The following is a 26,284-nucleotide window of genomic DNA, read 5'->3' as shown; positions in this document are numbered from 1 at the left end:
ATGTGACGTGAAATTTGTTAACTTAGCAGCAGCAGTTCAATGCAGTACATAATCTAGCAGAGAGAGAGAGAAAAAAATAATAAATAAAATAAAACATAATAAACAAGTAAATCAATTGCGTGTATTGAATAGATTTTTAAAAATGTGCTTGGGGTGTGTGCTTAGCCTCTCTGTATACACATGACTGTGTGGCTAGGCATAGCTCAAATACCATCTACAAATTTGCTGATGATACAACCATTGTTGGTAGAATCTCAGGTGGTGACGAGAGGGCATACAGGAGTGAGATATGCCAACTAGTGGAATGGTGCCGCAGCAACAACCTGGCACTCAATGTCAGTAAGACAAAAGAGCTGATTGTGAACTTCAGGAAGGGTAAGATGAAGGAACACATACCAATCCTCATAGAGGGATCAGAAGTGGAGAGAGTGAGCAGCTTCAAGTTCCTGGGTGTCAAGATCTCTAAGGATCTAACCTGGTCCCCAAACATTGATGTAGTCATAAAGAAGGCAAGACAGTGGAAGGGTCTCGGCCTGAAACGTCGACTGTTCCTCTTCCTAGAGATGCTGCCTGGCCTGCTGCGTTCACCAGCAACTTTGATGTGTGTTGGTTATACTTTATACGGAGTTTGGCTACAATACAAAAAATTTCACAACAGAGGTCAATGATAATAAACGTCATTCTGATTCTCAAAGCAAGGTTCTATGTTCATTTGAAAAGACAAGAACTGAATAGGGATAGTCAACGTAACTTTGTGAATGGGTAAGCAAATTTCACAAATTTGTCTCAGACTTTTTTAAAGAGGTGAAGAGGATTGATGAAGGCAGCATAATAGATATTATCGATGTGAACTTTAGCAAGGCTTTTGATAAGGTCTCACATGGTCAGCTGGCCCAGAAGGTTAGATCACATGCGATCCAGAGTGATCTTTCCAAGTGAGTACAAAATTGGCTTGGTGGAAGAAGTCAATCGACAATTGTCTTGAGATTGGAGGCCTGTGACCAGTGGTGTGCTACAGGCATCAGTGTTGGATCCTCCGTCGTTTGTCATCTACAATAAGGATGTGGATGGTAAGTGGTATGGTAAGTTGTGGATGACATCAAAATTGGTTGTATAGTGACAGTGAACTCTGAAGAGTATGAGGTGTTTCATTTTACTCAGTTAAACTATGACAGGACCTATACAGTAAATGGCAGGACCCTGGGTTATAGAAAAGAGAAACCTGAGGGTGTAAGTACATGGTGACACAGGTAGACAGCATGATGAAGGGCCATTTGGCATGCTTGCCTTCGTCAGTCAGGCCACTGAGCATGGGATGTCAGGTTATAGCTGTACAAGACATTGGTGAGATTGCATATTGTGCACATTTCTGATTGCCTAGCAGAAGGAAAGGTGTCATTGAATTGGAAAGGATGCAGAAAAGATTCACAAGTATGTTACCAGGATTGAGCTACATGGTGAGCCGAGATTGGGTCTGTTTTCCTTAGAACATAGAAGGCTGAGGGATGAACTTACAGGTGTCTATAAAATAGATAACATGGATGGTCACATCAGTTTCCCAGGAGAGGGGGCATAGGTTTAAAGTGAAGGGGGACAAGCTGGTGCTAGATCGAAACACTCATGACTTCTATTATAATCGTTCTGCTCTTTCAGATCTAAATTATCCTTTATTCTGCATTCTTTTTCTGTTTTATGTTATTCTAGCTCTATGCACTAACGATTTTAGCTGCATGAACAACATACAAGACAAGCTGACTGCATCTTGCTAATGTGACAATAATAAAAGATTTAAAGGTGATCTGGTGGGGAAGTTTTTCCACACAGAGGACAAGGGGTATGTAAAACCAACTCCTAAAGGAAGTGGTAGAGGCAGGTATAGTTATAATGTTGGAAAGTCATTTGGACAGGTAAGTAAATAGGAAAGGTTTAGAGGGATATAGGCCAAATGCAGGCAAATAGGACTAGCTCAGCTAAGCATCTTAGTTGGCATAGATGAGTTGGTCTGAAGGTTGCAAGAACTGGCAACACCAGGAGCCAATACGTGAATATGGTAAGGGGATTTCACATGGAGAGGGCAGGTTGATTGAAAGCAATGGGAAATGTGAGCATAATAAATAGTGATAGAGGTGAAATCTCTTGGGATGAGAAATCACTTAGTCCAGAGACAGAGAAAAGCTATGAAAACCTGAATTAAAAAATTTCATGGCACCTGGACCGAAGAAGCATGTTAAACAAAAGATGAGGAGGGTACCTTAACATGCTATGCTCAAAGAAGGCAAAGGAGAACCTTGCTGACTAAAGACTGATGTCTCGGACAGCACGTCCAGGGACCAACTACAGTGGCTGTTACCTTGTTAGTAATGCAGTATATATTAGACACTCAGAGTCATTTTCTCCGTATAGAATTGTCAAACTTTAAGCTGAGAAAGGAGGAAGTTTAAAGCAGATTTGAGGCAAATTCTTTACACGTTGACAGTGGTAGATGCCAGAAATTGAGGAGGTGGTGGTAGCAGATCTGATACAAGTTTTAAGAGGCATATAGACTGGAACGTAAGCGGGCAGGGAATGGTAGAATATAAACCATGTGCAACTTAAACTAGTATCATGGTAAGCACAGACCTCGTGGCTGTTCCATACTGCTCTGTGTTCCGTATTCAATATTAACTGTCTGAATTACAGTCCATTTCTATATAAACAATCTGTACCATTCATACATCTTGTCTGCACTAATGAATTTTGTGTGAGAGGCTTCAAAACATGTTTTGCTTGTCACTTCACAACTCAGTGCACAATCTAACAGACTCCAAATACAAGTGTTTATCTGGAACAAGTTTAGGAAAATGCAAACTTTTCTGCACAGTGCATAAAATTGTTGCTTTTCTAGCCAATGACTTTTCAATCATTTAAACTTACAATAACCAAGACTGCAATCAAGCTCAGTTGCAAGATTTAAAACATTTTCTATATGTAAGAAAGCTTAAAAAAATTCAACATCAAATGTGTTATACTGAAATGTTAGAATGGGGAGTACTAGAATTGCCAATTTTGGATGAATGCATCTTTCCAGTTATCAGTTATATATCAGGAGCATATCTAACATATAAATTTAAGCCAACAAAAGAAGCATTATTACAATGAAAAAATCCATCACAGATATTGCACATGTTAGCCTGGTCCAGATGGTTATTCATAATTACTTTCAATCTTCATTTGAAGTACATTTACTATCAAAGAAATTATAAATTATACAACCTTGAAATTTAAAAACGCAAACAACAGGAATTCTGCAGATGCTGGAAATTCAAGCAACACACATCAAAGTTGCTGGTGAACGCAGCAGGCCAGGCAGCATCTCCAGGAAGAGGTGCAGTCAACGTTTCAGGCCGAGACCCTTCGTCAGGACTAACTGAAGGAAGAGTGAGTAAGGGATTTGAAAGTTAGAGGGGGAGGGGGAGATCCAAAATGATAGGAGAAGACAGGAGGGGGAGGGATGGAGCCAAGAGCTGGACAGGTGATAGGCAAAAGGGATATGAGAGGATCATGGGACAGGAGGTCCGGGAAGAAAGACAAGGGGGGGGGAACCCAGAGGATGGGCAAGGGGTATATTCAGAGGGACAGAGGGAGAAAAAGGAGAGTGAGAGAAAGAATGTGTGTATAAAAATAAGTAACAGATGGGGTACGAGGGGGAGGTGGGGCATTAGCGGAAGTTAGAGAAGTCGATGTTCATGCCATCAGGTTGGAGGCTACCCAGACAGAATATAAGGTGTTGTTCCTCCAACCTGAGTGTGACTTCATCTTTACAGTAGAGGAGGCCGTGGATAGACATGTCAGAATGGGAATGGGATGTGGAATTAAAATGTGTGGCCACTGGGAGATCCTGCTTTCTCTGGCGGACAGAGCGTAGGTGTTCAGCAAAGCGGTCTCCCAGTCTGCATCGGATCTCGCCAATATATAAACGGCCACATCGGGAGCACCGGACGCAGTATATCACCCCAGCTGACTCACAGGTGAAGTGTTGCCTCACCTGGAAGGACTGTTTGGGGCCCTGAATGGTGGTAAGGGAGGAAGTGTAAGGGCATGTGTAGCACTTGTTCCGCTTACACGGATAAGTGCCAGGAGGGAGATCAGTGGGGAGGGATGGGGGGGACGAGTGGACGAGGGAGTTGCGTAGGGAGCGATCCCTGCGGAATGCGGGGGGGGGGGGAGAGATGTGCTTAGTGGTGGGATCCCGTTGGAGGTGGCGGAAGTTACGGAGAATAATATGTTGGACCCGGAGGCTGGTGGGGTGGTAGGTGAGGACCAGGGGAACCCTATTCCTAGTGGGGTGGCGGGAGGATGGAGTGAGAGCAGATGTACGTGAAATGGGGGAGTTGAAATTTGTTTAGTTTGCAGGCAGTCGCAATGCAGGGAACCCAAAAGAACTCAATTTTTAAAAACAGACCAACCCCAATGCACACAAAGAAAGAGGAAAAAAAAAACAAATTATGCGAACAACAACAACAGCAGTCCAAACGAAATTGGGATCTCCGATCCAAATCCCTGGAGCAGCCCAAAGAAAGCTCAAAGCCTCGGTATTCAGTTCATCATATTAACAGGGCAAATCACCATAAAGTTTGCAGACACAGAGCACAGCAGCCAGGGGCAGTCTCATAACCTTAGTGTTACGGACACAGGAGGCCCCAGACTATCTGGCCAACATTTAAATTGTCTGAAAAGCAGATCACTAGGACCTGGGTCCCACTGCAGCGAATCACTTTGGGCCTGCATTTTGTGCCAAAGAAGCCGTTCTCAACCTCTCCAAATTGGCTCGGCACCCAGAGCAATCCAAGCTCGCCCAACTCTCGACACCCTGCCCTTCCAGTTTAGCTTGTCCAAACAGCGGATTGTACTTTGAATTAGGACCCAGGCCTTGATGCGGCAAATAGCTCTGGGCCTAGAAGACGCCGCTCAACGATTAGCTTTGAACTTGGACTTTGCTGCCAAAGAAGCTGTTCTCGACCTCTCCACATTGGCTTGGCACTCAGAGCGATCCAACCCTGCCCCTGGGCCAGCTGGATGGGCATCAGAACTCTTCAGTCCTGTCTTCTCCCCTCCGAATTATCCACTCCAACCGGCACAGCTCCAACTCCAAATGTGTCGATTTTGCAGTACACTAGCAGGGCACATCTCATGAAATTACTTTGCCTTCGCTAGCCTCTTCATTGATTGTGGTGATAGTTTACCAAATTAAACTCCTTTGCTTTCGAACTACCAGTAACCTGTCGCACGGGTTCGGTAGTACCATATTAAACCAGACGCCATGATAACAGAGCAGTGGTCAAATCACACCTGTTAAAATTACATGGAAAAATTCTTCCAAACATTTATTTCTCCAAAATAACCAAAGCGAATGGGCATCTGCCGCAAAACATGCACAGCCAGGTCTGGAGATACAGAAGCTTGGTGCGTTAAGGTACAGACTCAATTTCAAAATTCTGATCAAGGACCTAGACTCCAATCTTACTGGCCAGAAGTGGTGGTTGACCCATTTCTATTATTTTCTATATGGGTGTCCCCCGCTTTTCGAACGTTCGCTTTACAAAACCTCACTGTTACGAAAGACCTATATTAGTTACCTGTTTTCACTAACAGAAGGTGTTTTCACTGTTACATAGAAACATATGAAAAAAGGCAGCACGCGAAAAAAGCAGCGTGCACCCCGAGCAGCCAAGCTCCTCCCCTGGAACTGCATTCTAGCCGGCATTGCTTAAACACGTGCCTGTGAGCAGCCGTTAGCAAGATGTATCAGAAAAGCCTAAAAGAGCTCATAAGGGTGTTACACTTAGCGTAAAACTAGACATAATTAAGCGTTTCGATTGTGGTGAACGAAGCAAGGGCAAAGTGAGTTTGGCTTCTGGAAGTTGACGAAGATGATGTTGAAGAGGTTTTGGCATCCCATGACCAAGAACTGACAGATGAAGAGCTAATGCAATTGGAAGAGGAAAGGATAACAAACGTTTCTCCAAACCAATGTGCAAGACTGATCAACAGTTACCAGAAATGTTTGGTTGAAGTTATTGCTGTACAGGGAGGTCACACTAGTTACTGAAAGCAAAGGTTCACATGCTTTTCCCAACAAATACATGTAATATTGGATTATTTTTCTCAATAATAAATGAACAAGTATAATGTTTTTGTGTTATTTATTCAACTGAATTCTCTTTAACTAGTTTTAGGACTTAGGTTAAGATCTGATCACATTCTAGGTCATACTTATGCAGAAATAGAGAAAATTCTACAGGGTTCACAAGCTTTCTAGCACCACTGTATACACACCACTTTAAAACTAAATAAGAGTATACCATACTTTTAGTTTTTACCTTATACTCAAGAGCCAAAACTGGAGGAAATACAGATCTGAGCTCAGGAAAAAAAAAGACTAGGGACAGAAATTAGTCTGCAGAGGGTTGTAGAATCAGCCAGTTCCATCACCGACACAATTTAACTCACTACTGAGGACATCTTCAAGAGGCAGTGCCTCACAAAATTTGCATCCATCATTAAAGACCCTCACCATCTGGACATGCCCTTTTCTTTTACTACCATTGGTGAGGAGGTACAGGAGTCTGAAGAATCATACTCAACATTTTAAGAATAGTGTCTTTCTCTGCACCATCAGACTTCTGCACGGTCCATGAACACTACCTCATTAATTGTCTTTTGTACATTTTATTTATTTTGTAACTTATAGTAATTTTTGTGTTATGCACTGCACTTGTCACAAAACAACAAATTTCATGACATAAGTCGGTAATAATAAACCTAATCTAGATTCTGGTGTAAAATAGCTGCAAAAGTCTTTGCCACTCACTACACAGGAACATAAAGGTTGAGAAGGAAGAAGAAACAATGCTCACACGAGGAATTCTGCAGATGCTGGAAATTCAAGCAACACACGTCAAAGTTGCTGGTGAACGCAGGCCAGGCAGCACCTCTAGGAAGAAGTACAGTCGACGTTTCGGGCCGAGACCCTTCGTCAGGATTAACTGAAGGAAGAGTTAGTAAGAGATCTAGAGATGCTGCCTGGCCTGCGGCGTTCACCAGCAACTTTGAAGAAACAATGCTCAGTACTTTTACACTTCTTCAGCGTTGGCAAGCAGAGCCAAAAGACTACAGGCCCACTCATGAAACCCATAAAATGTACACATTTCATGTGCCTGTTAAAATTCCCAACCTTATATTAAAGTCTGCCATCTATGGCGCACCTTGTGCCTGTTGTCAATGTCACTAATTCACTGGCGGGAAAATGTAGCCATTAGCATGACATTTTACAGCTCAGCATATTGGAGTTAGGACTTCAATTCCAACTTCCTCTGAATGGAGTCTGTATGTCCTCCCCATGGAATGTGTAGGTTTTTCCCAGGTGCTCCAGTTTCCTTCCACAGTCCAGAGACATACCAGATAGGTTAAACTGTCACTGTAAATTGTCCCGTGCTTAGGTTGGGGTTAAATCAGGGTTGGTGGGGGTTGCTGGGGCGGTGCTGCTTGAAGGGCCAGAACTGCATTAGCGACTATAAGAACATAAGACATAGGAGCAGGAGTAGGCCATCCGGCCCATCGGGCCTGCCCCACCATTTAATAAGATCATGCTGATCTGTCCATAAACTCAGCTCCATCTACCTGCCTTTTCCCCATAACCTTCAATTCCCTCACTATGTAAAAATCTATCTAAATGTATCTTAAATATATTTAGTGAAGAAGCCTCAACTGCTTCGCTGGGCAGAGAATTCCACAGATTCACCACTCTCTGGGAAAAACAGTTTCTCCTCATCTCCGTCCTAAATCTTTTCCCCTGAATCTTGAGGCAATGTCCCCTAGTTCTAGTCTCATCTACCAATGGAAACAACTTTCCTACTTCTATCTTATCGATCCCTTTCAAAATTTTGTATATTTCTATACGATACTACTTCTCATTCTTCTGAATTCCAGAGAGTACAGTCCCAGGCAACACAACCTCTCCTCATTGGTTAACCCCTTCATCTCTGGAATCAACCTGATGAACCTCCTCTGCACTGCCTCCAGAGCCAGTATATCCTTCCTCAAGTATGGCGACCAGAACTGCACACAGCACTCCAGGTGCGGCCTCACCAGTACCCTGTTTAGTTGCAGCATGGCGTCCCTGCGCTTGAATTCAATCCCTCTAGCAATAAAGGCCAACATTCCGTATGCCTTCTTAATAACCTGTTGTACCTGCAAGCTAACTTTTTGCAATTCATGCACAAGCACTCCCAAGTCTCTCTGCACAACAGCATGCTGCAATCTTTCACCATTTAAATAATAATCTGCTCTTCTATTATTCCTTCCAAAGTGGATGATCTCGCATTTACCAATGTTGTATTCCATCTGCCAGACCTTGGCCCACTCACTTAACCTATCTATATCCCTCGGCAGGCTCTCCACATCCTCCGTACAATTTGCTTTTCTACTCAGTTTAGTGTCATCAGATTTTGCTATGCTACACTCAGTCCCCTCTTCCAAATCATCAATGTAAACAATAAACAGCTGTGGGCCCAGTTACCGACCCCTGCGGCACCCGACTCACCACTGACTGCCAAATGGAGAAACACCCATTTATACCAACTCCTCGCCTTCTGTTGGTTAACCAATCCACTATCCATGCCAATACACTTCCTCCGACTCAATGCATCCATATCTTATTTATAAGTCTCTTGTGCGGCACCTTATCAAACACCTTCTGGAAATCCAAGTACATGACATCCACCTGTTCCCCTCTATCCACTGCACTCATTATGTCCTCAAAGAACTCCAGTAAGTTTGTCAAACAGGACCTACCCTTTCTGAATCCATGCTATGCCTGTCTAATGGAACCACTTCTTTCTAAATATTTCGCTATTTCTTCCTTAATGACAGCTTCACGCATTTTCCCGACTACAGATGTAAGCTAACTGGCCTATAGTCGCCCGTCTTTTGCCTACGTGCTTTTTTAAAAAGTGGTGTGACATTTGCTGTCTTCCAATCTGCCGGGACCTGCCCAGAGTCTACAGAATTTTGGTAAATGATTACCAACGCATCTACTATAACCTCCGCCAATTCCCTCAGCACCCTGGGATGCATCCCATCAGGACGAGGGGACTTATCTACCTTCAGGCCCTCTAGTTTGCTCATCACTATCTCTTTAGTGACAGTGATTTTATCGAGGTCTTCACCTCCCATTTCGTCCATAACATCATTCTTTGGCATATTACATGTGTCCTCCACGGTGAAGACCGACACAAAACAGTCATTCAATGCCTCAGCCATTTCCTTATCACTCAATATCAATTTCCCCTTCTCGTCTTCCAAGGGACCTATGTTGACTTTAACCACCCTCTTCCGCTTTATATATTTATATAAACTTTTGCTATCTGTTTTTATATTTTGTGCTAATATACTTTCATACTCTATTTTCCCTTTCCTTATTTCTTGTTTAGTTGTCCTTTGTTGCTTTTTAAAGTTTTCCCAATCCTCCAGTCTCCCACTACTCTTTGCGACTTCGTACACATGAGCTTTTAATTTGATGCTAACTTTTATTTCCTTAGTTATCCAAGGCTGGCTCTCCCCACACTTACTGTCCTTACTTTTGACTGGAATATACTATTGTTGAGTACTGTGAAAAATCTCTTTGAAAGTATTCCACTGTTCCTCAACTGTCCTACCAAATAGCCTGTGTTCCCAGTTCACATTAGCCAACACCTCCCTCATCCTGTTGTAGTCTCCCTTGTTCAAGCATAATACACTAGTTTTAGATCTATTTCATCCTCCATCTGTATGCGAAATTCAATCATACAATGATCACTCTTTCCAAGAGGATCCCTGACTACAAGATCATTAATCTTACCTGTCTCATTGCACAGGACTAGATCTAAGATAGTATTTTCCCTTGCAGGTTCACGAATATGCTGCTCAAGAAAGCCATCACGGATGCATTCTATGAAGTCCTCCTCAAGACTTCCTTGACCAACCTGATTCACCCAATATATGTGGAAGTTAAAATCCCTCATGACAACTGCCGTTCCGTTCTTACAAGCCTCAGTTCTTTCTTGGTTAATCCCCTCTGCCACTGCAATATTTTTATTAGGTGGCCTATAGACAACATCCACCAGTGATTTTTTTTTCCCCTTTACTATTCTTAATCTCTACCCAGATGGACTCAACATTCTGCTCCGTAGATCTTATATCGTCTCTCACAATCGCCCTGATCTCATTCTTAATCAAGAGCGCCACCCCACCTCCTCTGCCTTCCTGCCTATCTTTCCGTATTACCTGATACCCTTGGATATTTAATTCCCAGTCATCTCCACCTTGCAACCAGGTTTCTGTAATGGCCAGTAAATCATATGCCTTGGTACTGATCTGTGCCACAAGTTCACTAACCTTGTTTCTAATATTACGGGCATTTAGATAAAGTGCCCTTATACTCATTGTCCTTTTAGAATCTAGTGACCTATGCAATTTTTGCTTTTTACTTTTATGCATTCTACTCTTAATTTTTTCTTCACTAACTCTAGCTTTGGTCTCTGCATCACTTCCCTCTTCTTTTCTGTGTGGGTTCCCATCCCCCTGCCATATTAGTTTAAAACCTCCCCAACAGCACGAACAAATAATCTCCCTAAGACATTGATCCCGGCCCTGCCCAGATGTTGACTGTCCGGATAGTACTGGTCCTACCTCCCCCAGAAGTGGATCCAATGCCCCAAGAATCTGAAATCCTCCCTCCTGCCCCACCACTCAAGTCCCATATTCATTCTAGCCATCCTGCTATTCCAACTCTGGCTAGCAGGTGGCACTGGTAATAATCCTGAGATTATTACCTTTGAGATCCTACTCTTTAATTTATCTCCTAGCTCCCTAAATTCAGCTCGTAGGACCTCATCCCGCTTTCTTCCTATATTGTTAGTACCTACATGCACCATGACAGCTGGCTGCTCACCCTCCTCTGAGTGAAAGTTGTTTGTAGTAAAATATGAATTACTCAAGCACTCAGCTTACTGGTTACACTTCTCAGGCAAAAAGCAAATAGAATAACAACACTTGCCAGAACATAAGTGTTTAGAAATCCATCTCCAGTCAGTTGCACTAAACAAGATATATTTTAACATCAGTGTTTTGGATTCTGCCTCCAATGGGAGCGAATTTTGGAAGCTGGATATAACATGCTAATGTGCCAGAGTCAATTTTTCCATCACAACCAAGGATAAATTTAAAAATAAAGTACACTTCCACATAACCAGACCAGCATTTTTGGTGAGGGGAATGAAAGAGGGGGATGGAAGTAGGAAATTGATTTTAGACACACTCACATGCTTCATCCCCTGAAAGGATGGATTTGGAGGTGAGGGAATTATAACCAAAACCTGGCATGTTGACTCCTTATGGTTTATCCAATGTTTGGACAAGTAAACTAGTTTTGAGAGATGGGCCGTAATTGTCAAACAAATTTTGCTCAATAACTCAAGTTGTATTCAACATTTAGAATTAACAGCCAGGACACCACAGCTGAAGGAACAGGGTATGATATTACGGTACTGGAACAGGTTCCGAACACACTGTCAAAAATGTCAGGTAATGATGATTCTAAAAGGAGAGATGGAAGTCGAAGAAGCCACATCATTGGATTATCTCCTCAGATGGACCACATACCCTCTCCAAGATTCCATAATTGTACCTCAGTGTTCACAAAGACTCAACAACTAGTAGGAAAACGTCATCCATTTTGTTTGCCGAGTGAGTTTCCTGCTATTATCCTGGCAGCAGTGTACATTCCTCCTCAGGCCAATGTCAGGCAGGCATTGGAGGAGCTGAGCACTGTAATCAGCAGGCACAAAACAATGCACCCTGATGCCTTCCCTATCATTGCGGGGGATTTCAACCAGACAAACTTCAAGAAGTCTCTGAACAACTACCACCAACATATCACCTGTTGAACTAGAGCAGCCAATACACTTGACTACTGTTATACACCATCAAATATACGAAACCATGCCATCCCAAGCCCATACTTTGAAAAGTCCAATCACCTGATTATACTTCTACTCCCCAGCATATAAACAGAAACCAAAGACTGCAGCACCAGTAGTGAGGACTAAGAAGGAATGGTCAAGGGAGGCAGAGGAGTGCTTACAGGACTGCTTTGAGTCAGTGGACTGGTAATATTCAGGGATTCATCTTTGAATCTGAATGAATACTCCCCAGTTGTCATTGACTTCATCAGGACCTGTGCAGATGATTGTGCACAGAACATACCCAAATCAAAAGCTGGGAACAAACCAGTAAATTCGTAATCTCCTGAGGTTTAGATCTGTTGCATTCAGGATCGGTGATCCAGGACTATATAAGAAGTCTGGGTATGACCTACAGAAGGCTATTTTAAGGTTAAAAGTCTGAGGTTTGAGATGGAATCAGATGCACATCAGCTCTGACTGGATTTGCAAGTCATTACTTCCTATAAACCAAAATCTAACATATTGAAAGGGAGAATAAAACTACATCTGTGCAAATCCCTGCAGCCTCTGGAGACCCTGTGATCTCTGTCTCAGAGGCCAACGTCACAACAACTTTCAAAAGGGTGAACCCTTGCAAGGCATCAGGCCCTGATGATGTACCTGGTAGAGCTCTGAAAACCTGTGTCCAATTGGCGGAAGTGTTCAAAGACATCTTCAATCTCTCACTGCTGCAGTCGGAGGTTCCCATCTGCTTCAAAAGGGTGACAATCATACCAGTGCCCAAGAAAAACAAAGTGAGCTGCCTCAATGACTATCGCCCAGTTGCACTCACATCTATTGTGATGAAGTTCTTTTAGAGGTTCATCATGGCTAGAATCAACACCTGCCTAATCAAGGACCTGGACCCACTGCTATTTGCCAATTGCCACAACAGGTCTACATTGGATGCGATCTCACTGGCTCTCCACCTGGCCTTGGATCACCTGGGGAACTGTAATATCCAGGCCAGGCTGCTGTTTGTTGATTACACTTCAGTGTTCTACACAATCATACACTCAGTACTAATCAACAAGCTCCAAAATCTGAGCCTCTGTACCTCCCCTGTAAATGGCTTCTTCATCAGGAGACCACTGTCTATGTTGATAGGAAATAACATCCCCACACTGAGAATCAACGCTGGTGCACCTCAAGGATGCATGCTTAGCCCACTGCACTACACTCTCTACACCCACGACTGTGTGGCTAGGCACAGCTCAAATGCTTTCTATAAATTTGAAGATCACACACCTATTGTTCGCAGAATTCCCAATGGTGACGAGGAGGTATACAGGAGGAAGATAGATTAATTCGTGGTTAGTGGTGTCTAAATAACAACCATGCACTCAGCCTCAGTAAGACCAAGGAATTGGTTGTGGACTTCAGGAAGGGGAAGTCAAGGGAACACACACCAGTCCTCATTGAGGGGTCAGCAGTGGAACAACTCTGAATATCTAACCTGGGCTAAATCTAACCATATTGATGCAATTACAAAAAGGCACGACAGTGGCTATATTTCATTAAGAGTTTGAGGAGACTTGGTATGTCACCAAAGACTCACAATTTTCTATGGAGAGTATTTTAACTAGTTGTATCACCATCTGGTATGAAGGGCTACTACACAGCATTGGAAAAAGTTGCAGAAAGTTGTAAACTCAGCCAGTTCCATCATGGGCACTAGACTCCACCTGGATCGAGGACACCTTCAAAACATGATGCCTCAGAAAGGTGGCATCCATCATTAAGGACCCCATCACTCAGGACATTCCCTCACCTCATTGCTACCATCAAGGAGAAGGTACAGGAGCCTAAAGACATTCATTGGACGATTCAGAAACAGCTTGTTCCCCTCTGCCATTAGATTTCCCAATGGACAATGAACCCATGAACACTAACTCACTTCTTTTTTGCTTTCTTTTTAAACTAACATAATTTATTTTTTACAAGTACTTTTGTTGTAATTTATAGTTTTTTTTATTATTATAAGACCATAAGACACAAGATATAGGAACAGAATTAGACCATTTAGCCCATCGAGTCTATTCCACCATTTCATCATGGCTGATCTGTTTCCCCCTCAACCCCATTCTTCTGCCTTCTCCCTGTATCCTTTCCAGCCCTGACTAATCAAGAACCTATCAACCTTTGCCTTAAATATGCCCAATAATTTAGCCTCCAGATATCTGTAGCAAAGAATGTCACAAATTCAGAAATCTCTGGCTAAAGAAATTCCTCAACTCCATTCTAAATAGACTTCTCTCAATTTGGAGGCTGTGTACTCTGGTCTTAGATACCCCCACCAAAGGAAACGTCCTCTCCACATCCACCGATTGGGGGTGTAGTAGGCTGCAAGGAAGACCATCAAAGATTGCAGTGGGATCTAGTTCAGCTGGAAAAAATGGGCTGAAAAATGGCAGATAGAATTTAATGCAGGCATTTGTGAGATGTTGCACTTTGTTGTGCAACATCAATAAACAAGCAATAAATATTGCGAACATGAGATGAAGAGTCCTTGAAAGTGAGTCCATAGGTTGTGAGAACAGTTCGGTCATGAGGGAAGTGAAGCTGAATGAAGTTATGCCCTCTGGTTCATGAGCCTAATGGTTGAGGGGTAATAACTGTTCCTGAACCTGGTGATGTGGTTCTGAGGCTCACGGACCTTCCTGGTGACAGTAGTGAGAAGAGAGCATGGCTTGGATGGTGGGGGTCCTTGATGATGGATGCTGCTTTCCTGTGGCACGCTCCATATAGATGTGCTCAATGGTGGGGAGGGCTTTATCTGTGATGGATTGGGCCGTATCCACTACTTTTTGTAGGATTTTCCATTCGGGGCATCAGTGTTTCCATATCAGGCCGTGATGCAACCAGTCAATACACTCTCCACTACACGTCTATAGAAGTTGTCAAAGTTTTAGTTGTTGTCCTGAATCTTTGCAAATTTGTAAGGAAGTAGAGGCACTGCTGTACTTTCTTCGTAATTGCAGTTACATGCTAGGCACAGGACAGATCCTCTGAAAGGATAACACCACTGAATTTAAAGTTGCTGATTCTCTCCAACTCTGATCTCCTCATGAGGACTCGCTCATAGACCTCTGGTTTTCTCCTCCTGAAGTCAGTAATCAGCTTCTTGATTTTGCTGACATTGAGTGAGAAGTTGTTTAGCACATTCAACCAGACTTTTAATCTTTTCTCTTATATGCTGATTCGTCACCACATTTGATTTGGACAATGACAGTGGTGTTGTCAGCAAACATAAATGAGGCACTAGAGCTGTACTTAGCCTTACAGTTATAAGTATAAAGCAGGGGGCCCAAGCACACAGCTTTCTGGTGCACATGTGCTGATAGAGATTGGTGAAGATGTTGCCAATCTGAACTGACTAGGGTCTGCAAGTAAAGAAATCGAGGATCCAATTGAGGTCAAGTTCTTGAAACTTATTGATTAGTTTTGAGGGGATGGTAGTATTAAATGCCAAGCTGTACTTGATAAAGAGCATCCTATTGTATTTACCTTTGTTGTCCAGCTATTGAGTGAAGAACCTATGAAATGGTATCTGCTGTGGACCTGTTGCTTCAGTAGGTGAACTGGAGGTGATCCAAGCCACTTCTCAGGCAGGAGTTGATGTATTTCATCACCAGCCTCTCAAAGCACTTCACCACAGTGGATGTAAGTTAGGGGTTCCCAATCTTTTTTATGCCATGCTACAATACCGGTAAGCAAGGGGTCCATGGACACCGTTGAGAACCCCTGAATTGTAAGTGCTACTAGAAGATAGTCAATGAAGCAGGTTACCACCTGCTTCTCAGGCACCAGTGTGGTTGAACCCTGACTGAAGCAGGTGGGAACATCAGGCTGCCAAAGTGAGAGGATTAAGATGCAGGTTTCCCCCGCCATCCGAAGGTAGAGTGTTCCTATGAAACGGTTCGTAAGCCGGAATGTCGTAAAGCGAAGAAGCAATTACCATTTATTTATATGGGAAAAATTTGTGAGCGTTCGCAGACCCAAAAAAACCCAACAAATCATGCCAAATAACACATAAAGCCTAAAATAACAGTAACATATAGTAAAAGTAGGAATGATATGACAAATACACAGCCTATATAAAGTAGAAATGCTTTCCTACAATCATTGCCGCACTGTTCTCCGTAGCGAAAATCTCATGCAAGCGCTCTTGGCAGAAACACTCGGCGCAAGCGCTCTTGGCAGAAACACTCTCTCCAGTAACCTTTAAGCTATGAAGCTGCCAAATCATACCAAATAACACACAAAAATACACAGCCTATATAAAGTAGAAATAACTTATGTACAGTGTAGTATCACTTATCGGAATCGGGAAGACACTGATGATGGTGTGTTAGGCTGATTCATCAGAGGTTGGGGTGACGACTCAGCCTAACACAGTGCAGCAGTCCCTAACCTCTGGGCCACTGACCACAATCGGCAATCGCCTCTGATCTGGGCTGACATTTACGTGCCAGGTGGCACCTAATTAATTCGCTTGTTTATTTCAGCTTTTTTTCTTAAAGATGTGTTGGGTGCGTCCCGGCTACCGCTGCATTCTCCGTGGCAATGTATTGGTCCACGGCCCAGAGGTAGGGGTGGTGGGGCACTGGGGTGTCATCTCAATGTTGTCTGTTTCCATCAGGGCAGGCAGGTCATCTTCTTCTATGTCTGCCTGCCTTGATGTCAAAGGTTGAGGTTCGTCATCTGCTGTGGCTGATGTGGGAGGCTTGAAAAACGACAGTATGCTTGACTGCTCAGCCTTGCACATTTTTCTATCATACAGTTCTTCGTAAGCACTCAAACCATCCTGCAAATATGCCCTAAACCGACGTACCCTTTCAAAGTTAAAGTCGCACTTTTCTGCAATCATTGCAGTGAAAATCTCACACAGTTGCTTCACGTTCAGTTCCTGGACGACTTCACTTTCGGTCCATTCGCTACTGCATTCAGTTTTGATTGTTATCCTTTCCTCTTCCAATTGCATCAGCTCTTCATCTATCAGTTCTTGGTCATGGGATGCTAAAACCTCTTCAACATCATCTTCGTCAACTTCCACAAGCCAAACTCGCTTTGTCCCTACTTCTTTTACCATGATCGAAATGCTTAATTATGTCTAGTTTTACGCTAAGTGTAACACCCTTATGAGCTCCTTTAGGCTTAGAACTCATCTTGCTAACGGCTGCTCACAGGCATGTGTTGAAGCAATGCCGGCGAGAATGCAGTTCTGGGGGAGGAGCTTGTCTGCTCGGGGCACGTGCTGCCTTTTAACGCACTGCTTTTTTCACGCACTGCCTTTTTTTGTAACAGTGAAAACACCTTCTGTTAGCGAAAACAGGTAACTAATGTAGGTCTTTGGTAACAGCAAGGTTTTGTAAAGCAAACGTTCGAAAAGCGGGGGCACCTATATCAGTAAATGGTACAGCCTGTTAATCTGGTAATTATATGGCTAATTATAACTGCAATTCTATAATTATTGCCATACATTATATGCCTACAGTGTCCTTTCTTCAGTCTGCCTCCCTTCTTGAAGAGTTGAGTGACTTTTGCAATTTTCCAGTCCTCTGGACCCGTGCCAGAATCTAATGATTCTTGAAAGATCATTACTAATGCCTCCATACTCTGTTCAGTTACCTCTTTCAGAACACTGGAGTGTAGTCCATCTAGTCCAGGTGATTTATCTATCTTCTGACTTTTTAGCTTTCTGAGCAACTTCTCTCAAGTAATAGCAATTACACTTACTTCTGCTCTCTGGCGGCAGGACTGAACTTCCGGCACAGTGATAGAGTCTTCCAGTGAAGACGGATGCAAAGTACTTATTTAGTTCGTTCATGAGTTCCGTGTCCCCTTTTACTACCTCTCCAGCATTATCTTCCTCTGGTCCAATATGTCTTCTTGCCTCTCTTTTACTTTTTATATGGTATATCTGAGAAAAACATTTGTTATCCTAGAGTCATAGAAAACTACTGCATAGAAACAGGTCCTTCAGCCCAGCTAGCCCATGCCAAACCTTGTAAACGGCCTGGTCCCATCGACCAGCACCTGGACCATAGATATCCCTACTCCTCCCATCCATGTATCTATCTAAATTTCCCTTCGATGTTGAAATCGAAATCACATCCATCACTTATGCTGACAGCCCATTCCACACTCTGACCATCTTCTGAGTGAAGAAGTTTCCCCTCATGTTCACCTTTAAACATTTCACCTTTCACCCTTAACCCAAAACCTCTAGTTGTAGTCTCACCCAACCTCAGTGGAAAAAGCCTGTTTGCATTTACCCTATCCGTACCCTTCATATTTTTGTATACCTCTATGAAATCTCCCCTCAATCTTCTAATACTAGGGAATAAAATTCTAACCTATTTAATTTCTCCTTATAACTCAGATCCTCTGGTCCCAGCAACATCCTTGTAAATTTTCTCAGTACCCTTTCAATCTTCTTCACACCTTACCTGTAGTTAGGCGACCAAAACTGCACACAACACTCCAATTAGGCATCACCAACATCTTATAAAACTTCAACATAACATCTCAACTCTTGTACCCAGTACTTTGATCAAAAAAGGCCAATGTGCCAAAAGCAATCTTCATGACCCTATTTACCTGTGACGCCACTTTCACTGAATTATCAACCTATATTCCCAGATCCTTTTTTTCTATCGCACTCTTCAGTGCCCTACGCTCACTGTGTAAGACCTAACCTGGTTGGTCCTCCATCTTGTTTCTTTTTTTAGGAATTCTGGGAGAACTTATTAGATAGGTGTGATATAGAGCTGTTGATAATTAAGCCCCACATTTGGAAAGACTCTTTAACATTATGGCCTTGTGGACAACTAATAAAAATTTAATTTTTTATCAGAAATAAAAGTTTGGTTCAATATCTATAGGTCAACCTTACATACACTGGCTCCTTTTTTGTTAGATCTGAAAAGCACTGCAAAAAATATATGCAAGGTAGAGAATACATCTTCAAGAGTTGAACATAAAACATAGATAATTCAGCATATCATAATGTGGCTTACAAGATTGTTTCTGTAAACTCCGTTTTGAAAATCTCTGTTGAATAGAGTGAAGAACCTTTACAGATCAGTTGATCCTAGCAGCTGCTATGTGTTATCACTTACTCCACCTAACTGACAATTTAGAAGCCAAAGGGCATTGACATGTGTAAATAAGGTCAGTGTAGACTCAGTAGGCAATTTGAGGAAAGAATCACAAACAGCAGCAGAGTGCCAGTGTGATGATTAAAGTCCAGCCAGATTCAATCCAATCTTAACTCTTGTACGGTGTACTGTAAAAGGTATGGAAGATGCATGATATCTATAGGTCTTCACTGTTGTGGCAAGAATATCACAATTTAACTAAATTCAAGTTGAATTTGTTCACTTCAGACTTGGAACACTAGTACAGAGACTGACTAACCAACATTAGCTGACAGGCCTTAATCACCTACTGCCTCCTGTGATGTTTTCTTGGGAAAAGCTGACAACCAAGGCAGTGCAAGATCATTTAAATGACTTCCTACACTGAAAGTACTAAACAATACTGTAAAAGAAACATGCAAAAACTTCAGGCCTTTCAGAAATTGAGAGGTATCACCGTGGAACAGAATAAACCCAGCAAAAGTCACTATCTCATTACCAATTATCAATAACAAATAAAGCAAACAATAAGAAAAATAAATGAGTCAATAAAAGGCAAATTTAGCATTACACACAAAAAATGCTGGTGAACGCAGCAGGCCAGGCAGCATCTATAGGAAGAGGTACAGTCGATGTTTCGGGCCGAGACCCTTCATCAGGACTAACTGAAAGAAGAGACAGTAAGAGATTTGAAAGTGGGAGGGGGAGAGGAAGATCCAAAATTATAGGAGAAGACAAGAGGAGGAGGGATGGGGCTAAGAGCCAAATATTTCTTGCATTTTCTGTTTTTATTCCAGATTTTCAACATGTGTATTTCTTTCTGATTTTCAAGAACCAAAGTCTCATTTCGAAGTAACAAACATGATCCCAGGGCTCAGAGAGGATGACATTGCAGCTTTGATTGATGAAGCTACAGACATTTACAGTTTGTAAGTATTGTTCACAATATCATAATTTAAGGTAACTAAATGAATATACAGTAAATTCCAGCTCATTGGGACACATCAGGAGCAGTACATTTTGGCACTGCCCCAACTAGCCAAAGTTTCACAGAAATAGTTAAAAAGGTATAAAAAAAGACAAACTACCATTTATCTGAGTAACAAATTATGTTCTTAAATGAAATACAGAACAAATTAGAACACTATCAATACTACTACAGTGCTATAAAACTGTGTATTAGGTCTTGATAGTTATTGATGGAGGAATTCATCCAGTGTTCTTTTGATTTTGACTGTAGTGAACAAAATCAGTCCATCACCCGTGTAGATAATGGACTGCCTCCATTCAATGTTTTCGACAACTGCATCTTCCAAATCTTAATTTTCATTGTAACATTCAAGATGCTGGTCAATGCCTTCAAATTCTTCACAGTTTCTAACTTCCTGAAGTCATGAAATTGTTTCATTTACACTCCTGGCTGTTTCTAGCATCACCGAGCCTGAATGCTTGAAAATGCAGTGAGCCAAACAGCTCTGAATTGTCTTTTTGCTTTTTTTTAAACCAACTATCAGTGACAAAATTACTGCTTTCTTAACACAAACATGCAACTGATGCTATTTAAAAACTCTTCATTCTAAGCATGCTGTAGTGCATAACGGCCACATGACTGACGCTAATTAGAAACTGTTCGGCTATAGTCTCCTGTCCCAATTAAGCGGCATAGTATCTGGATTTTCTGGATTTGTTTTTGTTCTTTAAGAGTTGCCCCAATTAACTGGCTGCCCCAATTAACTGATAGTCCAATTAACCAGAATCCACTTTATTCCTAAAGGAACCATAAGAAATCAGTCACATATGCTTTTTGGAACCTTACCCAGGACCAATGTGAACGCACAAGTTTTTACTGCTGTGCCTGCCAAAGATGATCCCACCCCCACCAAACCCACTGGCATATGAACTCTGTATCCAGTGGCGGCGCCAGAGATTTTTTCTTGCTGTGCTACTGAGGGGCAGAATGATTCAGTGATGGTGCTGAGGGATGCGCTGTATGGTAATATGTATTTGCAAGGCCAGACACATGGCGTTAAAAGTCAGTTTCAAGCATTATGTGCCTACTATAAATGCCTCTGTTGATTCACAAGCAACAGCAATTGATAGATCTAATATAGAAGTGAACTGTTACAGTGTCAACAGCATCGGAGGCAACCCGGGCTACAAGGAGCATAAACAAAAAAAAGAAACAGAGCATCTGAGCAACAGCGGACAACGTGAATCACGCACGAATCCCGCAATCAGCGTCAAATGCATGCTTTTCAACTGAAAAACACAACATGGACCCACTGCTATTCGCATTACATATTCAGCAATGCCAAAAGATACACCATTATTAAAGTCAAATAAGGCAAACAACGGATTCAAGGCTTTACCAGGAGTTGGACAAATCGTACTCTGATCATGCACCAATTAATTAATTAACATGCATCAATTAATTCGGCTATTGAATTTAAACAAAAATCAACAGAATCACTGCTTGGAAGTCTAAGCAAAACCAGTAGGCTTAATAGCAGTAAATGTAATATTTTAGGATTTGCAGGAAACATAAGGACTATGGGGTATCCACCACAAAATAATAACAATAATCAGCATTAGTCTTGGCCCAATTTTTTTAAAAATCAACTGCATTCACCATTGATGTTTTCAGAGAAGCACAATCCATCTGTTGTTGTGATTGTTGGTGAAAGCATCAATGATTTTCTGGATGTCAAGTGCCTTGGTCCTCCGGCTGTTCACTGTACAACACCGGGGTCTGGCTGCAGGACCTCTTTCCTGAACCTCTCTTGTACCCCGTTATTGCACCCGGACATCACTGCCGCCCCGTCATAACACTGACCTATACACGCGTTCTTATCAATAACACACTGGGCGAGTGTCTGCTCAATGCTTTTAAGAAGCGACTCTGCGTCCAACCCTTCTGCTGGAGTGAAGTGCAAGAATTCTTCAAGCACTGTTTCGTTATTCAAATACTGCACCACCACTGATATTTGCTCCCTTTTACTCAAATCTTTACTTTCATTCACCATGATGGCAAAATATCCAGCCTCCTTGATTTCTGCACTTATTTGACATCTGACCATATCTGCCATAATACCCATAATTTCATTTTGGATATCGTGATGGGTGTTCTTTGCATTTCCAGGATTATCCTCTTATTTTTTTTAGCTACAGTCTTATCAAACTTCCCAATTACACTGAGCAACTCAACAAAGTTTCCCCTATTGCCAGATCCATTATCCTCCTGGTGTCCTCGCTGGACAATGCCTTGGCATGCAGTATAGCGTAGAAACTCAACCACTGCTCACATACACTCACGACTTTCTTGGACAATCTTTGCATGTCCTTTGTCACGTATATTTCCCAATCTTGAACCATCTTGTTTTCTCACTCTGAATTCGGCCCATGCCTCCATAGCAAACTTATGAGCTGCACTCACATGGTGGGTTTTGAAAGCTGTTGTAGCTTTCCGCCAGTTGCGGTAACTGGTGACAGTGAAGCTAGACTCAGAATGGAACCAATGTCCTCCGCACACGAAATGCCTGCATGCAAAACAGAACGTAGTATCTTTCATGATCCAATATTCCAGCCAGGAGTACAGGTCAAACCAGCCACGAATAAAACTGCTTTGCTGATTGCCAAACTGCTGCGAAGGGCAGTTTTTCAATGCTGGCCGACCGGGTTCTTCCTCAGGCTGCTGGCTAACATTGCTAACAGTATCCCCACTCGCACTATGAGCAGCTTCATCCAAGTTCTCTTCCGAATCCCGCTCCATTTCTTGTTCTTCTACTTCGCCCTCACATTCCTTCGATGAACTGCTGTCGTCCTCATCCCCACATTTCTTTCTGCATGTCACTTTCAATTAAGACAGGCTCAGGCTGAGACACAACTGATTCCTCTGGATGAGGTCGCTTTCTGACTAAAAATCGATCCATTTTTCACGCCGGCCAAAATAATGCACATGCCAAGCCCACGCTAGCTTGTAAAAGCACAATGTGTGTGTGTGTGTGGGGGGGGGGCCCCATCCATTAGTCTCGCGAGACCATGGATCTGCGCCTGGATGTATACTATCAATCTCTCGCGTGAGTGAGAGTGAGTGACATCACCACCTTAAGAGATCTTAGATCAGCTTAACTGATCTGAGGACAGCAATGGCAAGACATTGACAACGAACTAATAAGCAGAAGTGTAGAATGGATGTGACCTTAGACCAGCACAGAGACAGAGATTATAACTTTATTGCTGCATGAGTGCTGTGGTAATTGGGGGCGCCGTTTCACCAGATCAACTGGAGAAACAAGCTGTATTCAAAACTATACAGAGAAAGCAAAGCAGCTGCAATTTGTATGTCAAATTTCAGTTTATTTCTTGGTGGGGCTGTGGCGGTGCTATTGTATTTTTCTGCTGGGGCTATAGCACCAGCTAGCACCACCTCAGCGCCACCCCTGTCTGTATCCTGTACACTACCTCACACATTTGTCTTTGATTATTGATGAATAACAATGCTGACTTCAGACATCAGCAAACTTCAGGATTATTTTCTCATAGATGTTAATTCTATCAAAGGATGCTTGCTACAAACAAGAGAAAATCTGCAGATGCTAGAAATCCAAGTAACACACACAAAACGCTGGAGGAACTCAGCAGGCCAGGCAGTGGAAAAGAGTATTATCAATGTTTCGGGCCAAGACCCTTGCTAACTATAAGGTTCACAAGACATTCATGGCATCTGTGTCATCCACTATACCCTTCTCACTAAATAGTTCCCCTTAATTTACTTTACATTCATTTTAATTCAGGGCTTAGAATTTGTAGTAATATTGGTAAAAGCACTATTATAAATGTGCATTATTGCAAAAAATGATAATCCGTAGTATTCAACACTTAGAAGTGCTAAAAAGTTAAAAAGTAATGTATTTTACTTACTTTTCATGGTTCCATCCTCATCATCACTGTTAATTACCATGGTCCCCAAATCTGATTCCAACATGGTACTGTTGTGCTCGATCATTGTTTGGGCACCTTCACTCATGGTACTGGTTGCCCTCATTGTACTTGTGGTTGCATGGCTAGTCTTCACCATGGTGTAGGTATCAACTTCATCTTCATCCTGGCAAATGTATAAAATGGGGAATTCAAGTTCATGTTCAGTTTATTGTCATTTAACTGTACACAGGCATACGACCAAACAAAGCAACGTTCCTCCAGACCAAGGTGCACAACATAGTACATATAACTCACACACAACACATAAGATAATATTATACCAAATAAATTAATAAATTATAAGGTGCATATACAAGTTAAAAATTTATGAACTGGTGCTCCATTAATGATGGGTCCATTTTAAGATGGCACTACCAAAGACGTGAGATAGCTTACTGGTGGTTCAAAAGCAAAGGAATTCGATTAAGAACATTATTAATAACACTTTTTTGTAATTTATTTTTTATTGAATTTCATCATCAAACAAACATTTCCATAAGATGTATTTCAGATACTGTACATATATATCATATAATCATATTTGTCACAAATCTCCACATAATATTTATCTGAGGTATACACTTATAGGAAGGAGAGGTGTTACGTACCCCGTAACTGGGTTGCCAAACCAGCAGAAATGGACCACTCGTTGGAGTCTGGATTACTAGGAACTAATAAAGTTTTATTAAAGAAATAAGTAACACAGTACTCTAATCGTAAGGATATAAATGCAACAGGTTAGCAATGATAATACACACATGTACTCAGAACTAGAGTAATAGGAATCAAACCAAGCTCTATTGCAGTCTAGGGGTAAAATGATCAGTCTTAAGTGACGCAGAGTTCAGTTCACAGTAATCGCTGTTGTGCCGTTGGAGAGAGAGAGAGAGGGGAGGGGATGCAGTTTGTTTCAGGCAGACCTTTGATGTCTCCTATCCCGCTGTGGTCACTGACTGTGACCCCTCCATTCCGGATACGACCGTTCTTCCGCGGTGAACCCGGCACCCAGGCAAGGGCGGACACACACATCAGGTTCCCACCGATCGTACCTTTACACCCTGTGAGTCTATGGTCGGTTCCCGTGAACCGGACCTCCAAACTCCCACCAACTTGTGGGGGCACACCGCTCTTTCCAGGGTCTCGTTATCTCATGGTGTTGCGTGCCTAGCGTACCTGCTCTTTTTATCCCCCTGCTGGGGTATCACTTGTCCATCTAACTTCAAACAGTTCAGGTTCAAAGTAACTGGTCTGTCAATAGCTGAATTGTGTTTCTTTTCCGTTAATCTCTCTCTCCTCTCTCATTAACATTTTGAACGTTTCTCCATTGTCTCTCTTATCTCTCTCATCAGCATCAATCGTCCGATAACTTGGTTTGGCGTCACAGAGGAAAGAAAGAACAATCAAAAGAAGAAAAGTATGTACAGAGTAGGGAGTGATCTTTTTTTTTACAACATATTCATTGACTTGTGAGAATAAAATCAGGCCTATGAGGTGTTATGTAGTTAAACCATTTTTTCCAGTATGAATAAAGTTGTTCCAACTTATGATTAACAGATGCTGTTATCTTCTCCATTTTGTAAATGTCCATTGTAATTTCCATCCATACATTTAAAGTTGGGCTCTCCTGTGATAACCATTTCTTGGTAACGGTCTTTTTACCAGCCACCAGCAGTACATTCATTAAATATGTATCTCTTTTCAGCCATTCTTGAGGTATATACCCAAAATGTACTGTCTTACTCTCTAAGGGTATTTCACATTTAAAGATTTCTTGTAGGGCATTATGTATCCCACTCCAATAGTCTTTGATAACGGGGCATTCCCAGAAGATATGATAATGGTTTGCATTTTGGTTTCCACAATTTCTCCAGCAAACAGGGGGGGTTACTATCATAATGGGATTTCTGAGAGGGTGTAATAAAATATCTTATCAAGTTTTTCCACCCAAACTCCCTCCATTTCTGTGAACTGGTACACTTCCATTGATACCGCCATATTATTGTCCAGTCTTCCTCAGATATTATTATCCCTCCTTCCGTCTCCCATTTTGTTTTAATGTATGAAGTTGAATGTGTTTTACGATTTGACAAACCCTTATACACGCTTGAAATTATTCTACTACCATTGTTTGAATTATATGCT

The 26,284-nt window shown here is 42.1% G+C and overlaps 1 protein-coding gene and 1 long non-coding RNA gene across 4 annotated transcripts in view; one reads left to right on the top strand and one right to left on the bottom strand.

Moving 5' to 3' along the window:
• stk3 (serine/threonine kinase 3 (STE20 homolog, yeast)) overlaps positions 1 to 26,284 on the bottom strand; it is a 581,025-nt gene that overhangs the window by 116,675 nt on the left and 438,066 nt on the right. For all 3 annotated transcript variants that reach the window (XM_063059845.1, XM_063059836.1, XM_063059856.1), the window contains exon 9: positions 24,083 to 24,266. In XM_063059845.1, the coding sequence (XP_062915915.1) occupies positions 24,083 to 24,266 (184 nt within the window). The remainder of the gene's footprint in view (positions 1 to 24,082; positions 24,267 to 26,284) is intronic.
• Positions 701 to 25,734, top strand: LOC134352636 (uncharacterized). Its single transcript, XR_010019427.1, has 3 exons — positions 701 to 762; positions 19,995 to 20,091; positions 25,492 to 25,734. It is a non-coding gene; the product is annotated as an uncharacterized LOC134352636 (long non-coding RNA).

This window comes from Mobula hypostoma, chromosome 1 (genome assembly GCF_963921235.1).
Source record: "Mobula hypostoma chromosome 1, sMobHyp1.1, whole genome shotgun sequence".
In the NCBI taxonomy this organism is placed as follows: Eukaryota; Metazoa; Chordata; class Chondrichthyes; order Myliobatiformes; family Myliobatidae; genus Mobula; species Mobula hypostoma.
This window is presented reverse-complemented; position numbering and strand designations above follow the sequence as displayed.